Source organism: Suncus etruscus, chromosome 10 (assembly GCF_024139225.1).
Source record: "Suncus etruscus isolate mSunEtr1 chromosome 10, mSunEtr1.pri.cur, whole genome shotgun sequence".
In the NCBI taxonomy this organism is placed as follows: Eukaryota; Metazoa; Chordata; class Mammalia; order Eulipotyphla; family Soricidae; genus Suncus; species Suncus etruscus.
Genome location: NC_064857.1, coordinates 66,287,107 through 66,299,900, shown reverse-complemented (window position 1 = coordinate 66,299,900; position 12,794 = coordinate 66,287,107). Strand labels below are relative to the sequence as shown.

Sequence of the window (12,794 nt, the reverse complement as noted above, 5' to 3'; positions counted from 1 at the left end):
TTCTTGAGAACACCACTCTCTTTCTCTCTCTTTCTCTTCTTCCCCATCCTTATAATTCTACATTAAGTCTGTTTTCTTTCAAAAATATCACTGTATCTCAGGATTGGCTACATAGTTTCAGGATCCAGTACATGAAGAAAGGCAGGGCATTTATTATGCCAAGGCATGTCTGAAACTGTTAAGAACTTGAGGTGCCAAGAGCAGATTTTTGTACCAAGCCCTTTTGACAGCATAGATAGCCTGAATATGACACAGTTCCTGTTACACCTCTTTTCATTCCCAAAAAAAGAACACACAGAGAGAAGCATGTTGTGTGAGATAAAGCTTTTACTATTCTGCTTGATCCCATCCCAAAGGTCGTCATATTTAGGTTGTTTTCTTCCTTCTTTTTCTTTCAGATCAACATGGAAGACCTTTATGTGGCCAACACCATCTTTGCTCTCAATTTCTTCAAGCATATGGCAAATACAAATGCTAGCCAGAATGTCTTCTTCTCTCCATGGAGCATCTCATCCACGTTGGCCATGATCTATCTGGGAGCTAGAGGGGACACTGCAGACCAGATGGCCAAGGTGAGTTTCTCTTTTAACTTTGCAGTGTAACTCAACAGTTCCTGATTCCTGGCCTTGCTTGCTCTTAATTTCTTTGAGATATCTTGACTATCACAAGGCCAGCAATGGTCTCAGATCATTACAATCCCAAGTTCTTACTTTCAAATCTCCAAAACTATCACTCTCAACTGGAGGCAGTGGAGAGCAAGTTGATGTTTCCTATCTTATGTGGCCAGAAATAGTCAATTGCCACAACATCTTATATTTTAAAGTAGTGTGTGGTACTTCTTTTTGTGATGCATTTTGCAGACATACTCTCTTTTTGGTTTGATGACTAATTTTTTATTTAAATCTTTTTATTTTGTTGAAAAAATTGTGATCTACAGATTTCTTCATAATTGAATTTCAGATTACAGTGTGTTAGGACCATTCCCACTACCAATGGACCCAGAGAGCATCCTGTACCACCACCTTTTGTCCCCTTACCTGCTAGTGTAACAGGCATCTATAAGTTTAGATTGTTAAAGTTTAGGTCTCTTGATTCTATTGTTGTTGACTTTGGCTTGAATATTTAGTTCTGTCCTTATTTATTTCCCCACCAATGCATCTGAGACCACTTGGCCCCTGGCCCTGAGTCTTTCTTTTATTCTTTCTTCTTAGTTTTATAGAAAAATGTGGGAATATGTGGTAAAATAAAGTAATCCATGCGATGACAACTATTCTTGAACAGTTGGGGGTATTGGCTAGATAAGTTATGATTTCCCCCAAGTCTTTTAGAGTCTTCCAACTACTAATTCAGGCTTCCTATCTTTCTATTACTGTTAGCTACATGTGAATAATTCTACCAGATAGTTTAAAGAGATCATGAGGAGAAAAATATGAATCCAGGCTATAGTCAGTGTATCCTTGGAGATGCATAGAAAACAGTGATTGTTCAGAAGGTCTTAGTCATGTTATCACATCCAGGAGCTCCTGTCAAAACAAACAAACAGGGCCTGACTTGATGGCTGGTCTGCAAAATTAAGGTAGACAGATGATCCATGAGGCAGCATGGCAGGGTATTTCTAAGCCAAGGACACTGGCTTCCTTTTTTTTCTTTTTTAGAAGGACTTGAGTTTGGTGAGACCAAACTTAAGTGAGACCACTTTAGTTGAGTCTGTTACCCTAAAAATATATAGAACTACTTTAATCATGCACTGCAATGCTGCTTTGGGAGGAATCTAGCACATTAAAAATGGCATGAATATATGATTTTGTAGGTCAGGAAGAGGTCATCATCAAATGTAAATTCCTTCATGTCCACATATAACGAACACTGAAGAACACTGAACAAGAATGCTTCGAGTCCAGCCTTTAGATTCTCTCAAGCACATCAAATGCTCTGCTTTTGGATATACCAAAATTCTACTGGCTACTCTCAGGGTTTCCATAAGACCTTCCCTTGAGTGTGTGCATGGCTATTCTCTGCCAATACATGCTGACCCACTTAAGATAGGTCTTGTCTGAAATTGTTTGCTGATAGAGCATTGGCCAACTTTTCCTGTTGCAGGAGAAGACTTAGATGTATCACTAATTATTCATGGCAGTTGAAGCACCAAACTTACGCAGTTGCTCAACACCGATAGCGCCACATTTCACAATGACTTCCTTATTTGTTTTCTTTTCTTAAAAAACTAAGACTCTCAATTATATTGACAATGTTAGATAATGTTGGAGACTTAATATTTTAGATGCCAAAGGATCAGAAGCAATATTTGAAGACAAATATTTGAAGATAAATATTTGAAGACAAATGCTATTGCAGTGCTCTTCTGAAGCAAAATTCTTGATTTTTGATGTTAAGGGAGAAGTAGCTTATTGAATCTGGTAATACATACTTTATCTGGGAAGTGCTTTAAGCTCTTACAGCTTTGTCAGGATTGATTTAACTTTCTCATAACTACTCTGCATGTGAAGATATTAAACGTATAATAAAAAATAGGGGTGATTTCCTACTTGAAGAGGAGATTCTCTTAGACTTGGATAATCAACATGGATTTTGGGGACAGATTCATGTGGTTTGAATCATGTCTTTGCCACTTAGCATGTGCTTATTTTCTCTGAGACTTAGAATCTCATTACCTGAGAACGAAAATGTATATTCTGGAATGCAAAGGTGGGGGATTATCAGTAATAGGTAAAACACCAAGCAGAAGTTTTTGTTATAATCACTAATATGTTTTAATGTTAGGTCCAGGATCCTTTCTAAGAACTTTGTATGAGTTAACCTACTTAAGAGACAACATGAGAGATAAGTGTCTTGGTAACTGTCTTTACTTCACAGCAGAGAATTTAGGGCAAGAAGAGGCCATGCCACTGGAAACCAATGTTATTGGGAAAGGTGATATTGCTAAAGTGGAAAGAAAGAAAGAAAGAAAGAAAGAAAGAAAGAAAGAAAGAAAGAAAGAAAGAAAGGAAGGAAGGAAGGAAGGAAGGAAGGAAGGGAAGGAAGGAAGGAAGGAAGGAAGGAAGGAAGGAAGGAAGGAAGGAAGGGAAAGAAAGGAAGGAAGGAAGGATCCAGGAAGGAAGGAAGGAAGGAAGGAAGGAAAGGAAGGAAGGAAGGAAGGAAGGAAGAAAGAAAGAAAGAAAGAAAGAAAGAGAAAGAAAGAAAGAAAGAAAGAAAGAAAGAAAGAAAGAAAGAAAGAAAGAAAGAAAGAAAGAAAGAAAGAAAGAAAGGAAAGTTACAAAGTCCTAGACAACATAGTTCTTTGTAAACAATGTTTGTGTGCCTGTTAGTTCTATTAGTGTGCTTTATATGGACTGTTTTTCAGCAATTAGGTTTGGAAGCAGAACACCACCACTCTAAGACACTAGCGTAAGCTGTTTCTCTGGTTCAGAAATTCAGTGATAATTTTTTTGGGGGGAATATAACTCTCTATAACACTAATTGTAGGTGCTGCAGTTCAACAACTTTGGAGTCCGAAAAATTGCCAAGGAGCATCCTCAGAGCATCACTAGTTGTAATTTCACGCAGCAGATCAAGAAGAACGATTATCCTGATGCCATTGTGCAGGTATTGAATTCATTTCTTCTTCTTCCCTTTGTATATTATTTCTGAAATCTTCTGAATTTAAAGCCATAAATTAAACTCAGGAAGAACCTTGTTTTGCTTCCCCCACCCACAGATTAAGAACTAGTCAGTTAATAAGTAAGGGAGGAGTTTGGGCAGGAATCACGCTTAGGGCTTTTGAGGCTGAGACTGTTTCCAAATTTGGTCACACTGCTCTGCTTAGTTTGAAACGATGTTAGACACTCCTAGAATACATGTCTAGGTGTAGATTTCCACAATAAATAATAACTAAGAGGAAAAGGTGCTTGGCAAGTGGGAAAGATGAGGATCATTGCCACAGAAACTTAGGAGAGGCCAACAAAACATCAGAGATTATTTTTTCTCTTTTCTCCCTCCCTCCCTCCCTCCCTTCCTTCCCTCCCTTCCTTCCTCCCTTCCTCCTTCCTTCCTGCCTCTGCCTTCCTTTCCTCCTCCCTCCCTCTCTCTTTCTCCCTCTCTTTCTTTCTCTTTCTTCTTTCTTTCTTTCTTTCTTTCTTTCTTTCTTTCTTTCTTTCTTTCTTTCTTTCTTTCTTTCTTTCTTTCTTTCTTTCTTTCTTTCTTTCTTTCTTTCTTTCTTTCTTTCTTTCTTTCTTTCTTTCTCTTTCTCTCTCTCTCTTCTTTCTTTCTTCTTTCTTTCTTTCTTTCTTTCTTCTTTCTTTCTTTCTTTTCTTTCTTTCTTTCTATTTCTTTCTTTCTCTTTCTCTCTCTTTCTTTTTCTTTCTTTCTTTCTTTCTTTCTTTCTTTCTTTCTTTCTCTTTCTTTCTTTCTTTCTTTCTTTCTTTCTTTCTTTCTTTCTTTCTTTCTTTCTTTCTTTCTTTCTTTCTTTCCTTGTTTCTTCCACTCTCTATATAGCAATTCATTCACCACCATCCATGTATCCCTCCACCCATTATATTTCTATCTCTCATCTATTTATCCATCTACCATACATCTACTCACTCATCAATTAATTATATCTTCCCACTCACTATCAAACATCTATTTATCTATCTATCATCTATCTATCACCAATCTATCCTCTGTCTATCTATCAAACTTATTGCAATATGTTTCTCAAGTTTCTATTTCTTTAAACATAAACTATTAACTAAATGATAAAATTTAGGTATAGATGTTAATTTTGGGGGGCAAGCAACTTTTATAATCACCTTCTAAATTATAGATAAATGTATTTTGTAATTTTTTAGGCAGTGAGGGTGAGGTGAAGCCTTTTGCTTCATGACCCTGTTACCTAGAAAATTATGAGCTAGGTCAGGTGTACCAGGTTCTTCAAGATGGAAAATTCAGCTAGGAATATGAGGACTGACTGAGCACTGTCTTTTGCATTTACAAATTCAGATTCCCTTTGATGGTCTTCTAAAACCATGATATTTCTATCACATACTCTACTATGTAATTAGAAAGTAAGCGAATTTGGAAGTTACATGAACTTTTAGGAAATTATCCCAAGCCATGTTTTATTTTTTTAAAGAAAATTAAGAAATCTTCTTAGCTGTCTATAAAAAAAGCTATTCTTTCTTCTAGGTTGCTAATTATTTTTGATATTTATTCAACCCATTAGCATAGCAAATTTAAACTTGTCAAGAGTTAGAGTTATAATTTTAGAAGGATCTATATTAAAAGGATCTATTGAGATTCTACTATGCACCCAGGAAAAAGTATATATTAATAAGAAAGATTTGTTGTTTTAAACATTGCTTAAAACATTGTTTATTAGTCCTAAATTTATTAGTTACCTAAAAACATTACTTTCTTCTGTCTTTAAGGCTCAAGTTGCAGATGAAATCCATTCAGCCTTTCGTTCTCTCAGCTCAGCCATCAATCCATCCACTGGAGAATACCAACTGGAGAGCACCAACCAGCTGTTTGGAGAGCAGACTGAGAGATTCAGGAAAGTAAGTGACATTTTCACTTACTGTTTTAGCAGGTGACAGTCTTGAAATGATTGCAATTTCTAAGCTGCTCCTCAGACAACCACCATATCTGCAGTACTATCTGTCTCTTTAGCCCCAAAGCTCTTCTCTAGGACCATCCCTAGTGTCAGAATTCTGTACAGATTTCCTTGCTGCGAAAGTTTCACTTGAAGTACAGTACATTAGAACAAAACTGAATTTCAGAGTCACTGGGAGTTCCTCCAGCTCAACATCTCTCTCCTTAGCACCAGTCAAAAAAAAAGATGCTAAAGGGCAGTGACAAATGAATGATGGCCTCAGGTTCTAACCATCTACATCCTTATCTTTTCTACTTCCTGCACTCCTCACAGCCAAACAGCATTCCTCAAGGTCTTTCAACTTTAACAGGAATCCCATAATTAATAATCATATCAAGAGTTGTTCACTGTACATTTTATGTAATCTTTGGCTTTTTTTACTTTCAAGGAATATATAGAGCTCTCCAAGAAATATTATTCTACAGAACCTCAGGCAGTAAACTTCCTCAAATGTTCAGAAGAAGCCAGAAAAACAATTAATGCCTGGGTCAAGACTCAAACCAAAGGTATAACTAAGGAACTATTTTTATTTTACATTTAGAGAATTCTTATTTGTATTTCAAAACCACCTTGAACTTAGCCTTTATTCCTTATTAGTTATTCAAACAAGCTATTTTATTCATATAATATTACTTGTTTAGATGACAGAGGATTTTAACAAGAAAAAAATTAATTGAAATGTACTTATGCACATCATGTATTTAGCATTTAGCTAATATAACTTTGGATAGTACCTAAGTGCTGAGACCAGTGACCTCAAGGCAAAAACACATTTTAACCCCTTTCCTCTTTCACCAGTTTCCATTGTCAAGTTTATTGAGTCTCTGGCTTACCTTTTCATGATTTTCCAGACCATGTTTACCCTTATAATTCATGTTCTTTAATAATTTTCCTGACTCCAGTCTCTCTTTGTACTTTTTACAAATAATCAAACTTAAATCATTCACTCATTGCTACTGAAGACAGTCATCCAGTAAAAATATTTATTCATCATACACTACATATGGAGAGGAGGGGGGAAAAGATCCCAGGCCTAAGAGTCTTGGGTGAGAACTCAGATAGAAAATCGCTATAAATTGGGGCCAGAGAGATAGCACAGGGGTAGGGCATTTGCTTTGTACACAACCAATATAGGACGGATGATGGTTTGAATCCCGAAATACCATATGGTCCCCTGAGCATGCCAGGAGTGATTTCTGGTGCAGAACTAGGAGTATCTCCTGAGCGCAGCCAGGTGTTACCCAAAAGCAAAAAAAAATTTCTATAAAGTTGCGGCAAGTGCTTTATCATGGTACAGAGGGACCATGCAGGGGAAAACATCAGAAAGGCTCTGCCTCTTGGATTCTAGGACAGGAAACTTCCTGGGATGCTTTGGTGGTAGTACTGAGGAGATTGTGATCCTGTGGTCCTGGATTTAGAACTGAATCCTCAATGAAGCACATACATAGATGGGCCAGGATTCAGATGAAAGGAGTTTTGAGCATGAAAGAGAGGAATTTAGTTTAGTCGGTCTATTGAATAATAATAGGAGAATATAATGCTACAGATGCAAAATGATACTTATGAGGGAGTCATAGACACACCAAGAACAGACTCTAGTGACTTTCTACTTCCCTCAGAGATAAAAGTCTCTATCTTGACTTCTGAGTTTTTAATAATCAAACAAGTATTTTATGAAAGTCCCAGAGAGGGAGTTCAGGGCTTAAGGGGCATCCAAATTCTCACTCTTTCCTGGAGGATCCTTTCTCCCAGCCATGCCATGATCATTGCAACTTCATGACTTTTACAGTGCTTTAACTTCATGACTTGATTATCATATTTGACTTTGAACTATCATTGAATTGACTTCAATTGGTTGCTTTGTAATATCCTCAAGTCCATAATTATTTGAGAGGATGCCCAACATGATACACTTTCCCCATGTTCTCACATGATTTAGCATACTCTTTGGGAATGCAGAAAACCATTCTTCTAACTTTGCAGGTACCACTAGAGGTCTTAAAGAAAGACTTGATGAATAACAACTTGATGAATGACAATATCACCATAAGGAAAAAAAAAACAAAAATGATCATGAACATGTATTTCATGATCTATCTTACAGATTTAGGAGTTATTGGGATTGGAACATTATTTTATTTAAAAGTATTACTTTGTGACTGTCTGTAGACTTGAAGTCCAAAAGAAACTTTTCTGACTAATCCAAAATATTACTAGCAGCTAGTGGTTTTGCCAGATTCCCTCTTTTTCAGTTCCTTTTCCTAAATTTAGAATGAGTAAATAAATATGTTAAAAGTTAGATCACTTAACAAAAAATAGGTAGATTTTCATTTGATTTTGATATTTACAGAATTATTTCAAGTATTTGTTTGATATTTGAGTTTCTTATTTCCCATAATGTAGAAAATTTACATTGAACTAAGAAAATTTTATAGAATTAAATGGCTTTGGTTCTATAAAGTTGTTTTAGATCTTCACCACTATTATCAATTTACAAATTACTCTAAAATATGGACCAACCATTGACACAGAGAAAGCAATGTACATGAAGGTAAAAAGAAGCAAAAGTGAAAAAAAAAGAGTCCCCCAAATAGAGGGAAAGAGGAAAACTTTCCTTATTGAGAACATTATGAATAGTTTCTCTTCTTAAATTTTCTGTTGAGTGGTTGCAAATCACTTGTACATATGGCCAGAAGGCCAAGTAGTCATTTCTTTTTTTTAAACCATATTTTATTTTATTTTTTTTTAATTTTATTGCATTGAAACCATTGTGATTTACAAGATCCTTCATAGTTGGGTTTCAGACATAAAATGAATCAGGGCCAATTCCACCACCAATGTCATTTTCCCTCTACCAAGTTCCCAGAGGGTATCCCAACCACCTCTCTTTGCCCCAACAGCCTGCCTATATAACGGACTCATTTACAGTTTAGATTATAAAAGTTTGGGTCTTTTGATTCCATTGTTGTTAACGTTGGCTTGGATATTTAGTCTGTCCATATTTTTTTTTATCTCCATTAATGGACATGAGACAGCTTGATCCCTTTATATTTTGTTTCTCCTCCTCCACTTAGTTTCTTTCCTTCTTGCTATACTCTGGGGCCAAAGGTTTTGCGACAACTCCCATTTAGGCCATTGTGATTTTGGACAGATTGCCAACCATCTTACCATTGCATTCTTTTCTATCAAATGGCACTAGTATCTCTCACATACTAGAACATTAAATAAAATAATGAATTTAGTGGTTAAAACAGAGAGGGGTTTTTCTGTAACTGGTCAGTTTCTTAAACTGACTTAAAAATCTATTCCGTGAGTACACTATCATTTATGAGAATGTTCTCCAGCTTAGTTATTTAATTTCTTGCTGGTCATAGTACTTTGTATTATTTACTTCTATCCTAAAATTGTTCTATAATTGGTTTTGAATGTTTCCTCACTATTTTTAACTTCCTCTAAGACAATTTTTATTTCTTCACCTCTTGTATCTGTGCTACTTCTAGAAGAGTTAATACAACTTCCAGAAATAAATTTTTAATGAGTATATAGGTTGTCTGATGCTATCAGGTGATTTAAGTGGCATACTGTAGATAAGCACTATAAGCTTCTTTAAAGGCCAGCTATCATTTTCTTTTCAATTAAATAACTTCATATAACTATCAGCTTTTGATAAAAATGTATCCAAAACCTGAAAATATCCTGTTTAAGAATAATGGCAATTCTCCAATTTTAAACACATTTACTCCTTCATTTTACAAATCTTGAAATATTTAGTCTGTTTTTCTGATACCTTAAGTATATCAAGAGAAAACGTTATGTTGCAAGCTCAACATCTCTGCAGACTTTGATAAATGTAGAGATTGAATTCGATGATGACTAAAATCACTTGAAAATAAAACAAACAAGAACAATAAGAAGCTCAGAAATCTTGGTCATAAACTCTAAACATATATTATATTTTCTGTAGGAAAAATCCCCAACTTGTTACCTGAAGGTTCTGTTGACCAAGATACAAAGATGGTCCTGGTGAATACTGTCTACTTCAAGGGAAAGTGGCGAACTCCATTTCAGAAGAAACTCAATGGGCTTTATCCTTTCCGTGTGACCTCGGTATGAACCAGTCAGATAACAGTTCTTACAGTGTTTAGAGCAGGGGTCTTCAAAGTCTTTAAACAGGGGGCCAGTTTACTGTCTCTCAGACTGCTGGAGGGCTGGACTATAGTTAAAAACTATAAACAAAATCCTATGCACACTGTACATATCTTATTTTGAAGTAGAATACCAAAAGGAGAACAAATACAATATTTAAAATAAAGATCAAGTAAAGTTAAATCAGCATAGTTACCAGTATTTCAAAGGAACTATGGGCCTTGTATGGACCCCTGCTCAAGAATGAGACAAGTTGAGAGATAGAAAAAGAAAGGGGAGTTGGGGAGTGAGATGTACACCCCACATATGTGCACTGTACTCTAAGTAGTTGGGGACTATTCTTGTCTCTGTGCTTGGGGGTAATTCTCAGTGCTATTAGGGGGACCAGGTGGTAGTGGTAATTGAACGCAGTGTAAAAGAATGTCTTTCAGTCTTTTGTGCTTTCTTATTGTGTCTTATATGGTTGATTTTAAAGAAATCAGCACTATAACATAATCTGTGCTCTTATATTTCTAATTGTAAATCTCTTTACATCTTGGTATCAGCTTTTATAGTTGACTTTTTATCATCCTAGACTCAGAAAAAACCTGTGAAGATGATGTACTTGAATGAAAAGCTGAACATTGGATACATAGAAGACCTAAAGACTCAGATTCTAGAACTCCCTTATGCCGGAAATGTCAGCATGTATTTATTGCTTCCAGATGAAATTGGAATGTCATCTACTGGCCTGGAATTGGTAAGGCTTTCTGATTCCTTTAAGTTGCTTAAAGTCTTCAATACACATATCGTTGAATGTGTATATAACTTAGGAAATGATCTGAAATTTCTTTCAAAATAAGATGAATTGCTTGATAATAAACTCATTCAAAATCCTTCACATCTCTCCTACCTGCTGCCTTCTTGCAAACCTGCTGCTAATCGATTGTGTTACCATAGTATCCATAGTTCAGTCCCTGAATTCTAACAGTAGAGTTCAATGCTATGATCTTTCTTTTCTTCACACTCAGCATGCTTCTCTTTTATTTTTGGCTTTGTAGTTGGAAAGTGAAATAACATTCGAGAAACTCAGGAAGTGGACAAGCAAAGACACAATGTCTGAAGATAATGTTGAGGTGTATATCCCTCAGTTCCATCTAGAAGAGAGTTATGAACTGCGACCCATCCTGAGGAAGATGGGCATGGAGAACGCCTTTATTAAAGGCCAGGCCAATTTCTTCAGGATGTCAGAAGGGACTGACCTGTTTCTGTCTGAAGTGTTCCACAAAGCCTCCATAGACGTCAACGAGGAAGGCACTGTAGCAGCTGCCAGCACTGGTGGAGTTATGACAGGAAGAACTGGGCATGGAGGACCACAATTTGTGGCCGACCATCCTTTCCTATTCTTTATTGTAGACACCATGACCAATATCATTCTCTTTATGGGACAGTTTACCTCTCCGTAGAGTGGAAAGGTCTGCTTCTGCAGAGACTTTGTAAGCCTCAGGTATCATATGCCACATACCTGTAAATGTTTTCTTACATTTCCTTTTTTTTTTTTTGAACAACTTCTACTTCACACTTACTAATAAATAAAGCTACATATAAGTAATTGTTATGGTCAGATTATGACCATATTAATCATATGGTCTCCCAAAACGACACTATGGTTAATATATCTATTCCTTATTACTAGTTTGTTTTATTGCATTTTTATGATATTTACTATTTAATAGAGTGTTTTCACTGTTATTCACTGTCTATTTAATGTAACTAGGAAAGTTACAGTTTCAAGAGATCATTATTTTTCTATCTGTGGAGATGCATTTACTGATTCAGATCAGGAAGGATGCGTAGGTATCTTTCCAGGATTTTGATAATAAATACGCAGAAGCAAGCATTGAACAAGAGGCAGATATATGTTAGTGCCTTTATAGTCTTGTGTGTAAACAGAGAATTGTTTGTAACTTGTGTAAAATGGCAGAGCTATATAATAAACATGTTTTAATTAATGAATGTTTGAGATAATTTCCTTAAGTCTTCAGATCATAAACCTATAAATGTGACATCTCCTGGAGTTTCCAGGAATAGGATGTCTTAGTTGAACTTGAATAATCCTCTTCCCAAATAGAATAAAGGAGCACAGTTAATTATCAGCCCTATACCACAGTCCATGTGGAGGGGAAAGGTTGGGGCTTATGAAAAGTGGCTCAGGATTGTTTTCTCTTTTCAGCAAAAGAAGTAGAAATTCAGAATTGTGTGAGTCAGGGTCCTATGGGCAAGGAACCCCTTGGTTAAATTTTTAGGACTTCTGGAATAAACAATAAGCTTGGTTCCTGGTCCAAGAATTGAAGCAGGTCAAAGGTACTGAGTTCAGAGGAGCAGAGATGCAACAGTCACAAGAGTTAGAGAGGAACTATGAGATAACTTCTCTTAGACTTCAAACAGTGCTGAACAGTTTTGAGTGGAGCAAGGAAGCACAGAACGTATTTATTTTTAGAGAACTAAAGCAGTTAGAAATGGGGGCAGGGGATGGGGACAGAGCTCTGAGCTAATTGTAGAGTCTGGTTGCAGATGTATACGTAGAGTATGAGAAATATGCCCAAACACCCTTTGATATAAGGCACAGACCCAATGGAACAAGGCACTAGGGAAGGGCCTCAAGACCTTGTTCTAACAGTTAAAACTTGTCCCAGCACAGACCAGAATATGTGGGAGGGAGAGTTGGGCTGCGAAGCTTTGTGCGCTGGAGATTTTTGTATGTAAAAAGGACATAAAGCTTTTCTAAAATTGCTATGATGGTTACATGAACATATATGTTATTTGATAAATACTAGTGATTATGACTATTACTTAAGTCTTCATGCCAAGTTATCACAAATCCCCCCAAATTAGTCAATTAATTTAATTTTATTTATTTATTTTTCTTCTTTGTGGGCCACACCCAGTGGTGCTCAGAGCTTACTCCTGGCACTTCACGAAGGGATCAATCCTGGCAGGCTCAAGAAAGCATATGAAATTCTTGATCATCTGCCCATAT

At 36.3% G+C, this 12,794-nt stretch overlaps 1 protein-coding gene across 1 annotated transcript; it reads left to right on the top strand.

Moving 5' to 3' along the window:
* The first annotated feature begins 404 nt into the window (after nt 1-404).
* SERPINB2 (serpin family B member 2) lies at nt 405-11,220 on the top strand. The gene is made up of 7 exons (XM_049782079.1): nt 405-572; nt 3,484-3,603; nt 5,406-5,534; nt 6,018-6,135; nt 9,594-9,736; nt 10,350-10,514; nt 10,816-11,220. Exons 1-7 carry the CDS (start codon nt 405-407, stop codon nt 11,218-11,220), a joined length of 1,248 nt encoding a protein of 415 aa, XP_049638036.1.
* Nucleotides 11,221-12,794: the final 1,574 nt, after the last annotated feature.

Coding starts and splice junctions, on each gene's coding strand:
- SERPINB2 (XM_049782079.1), top strand. CDS start 405: ATGGAAGACCTTTATGTGGCCAACACCATCTTTGCTCTCAATTTCTTC. Junction 3,604..5,405: donor ATCCTGATGCCATTGTGCAG/GTATTGAATTCA, acceptor TCTGTCTTTAAG/GCTCAAGTTGCAGATGAAAT. Junction 10,515..10,815: donor CATCTACTGGCCTGGAATTG/GTAAGGCTTTCT, acceptor TTGGCTTTGTAG/TTGGAAAGTGAAATAACATT.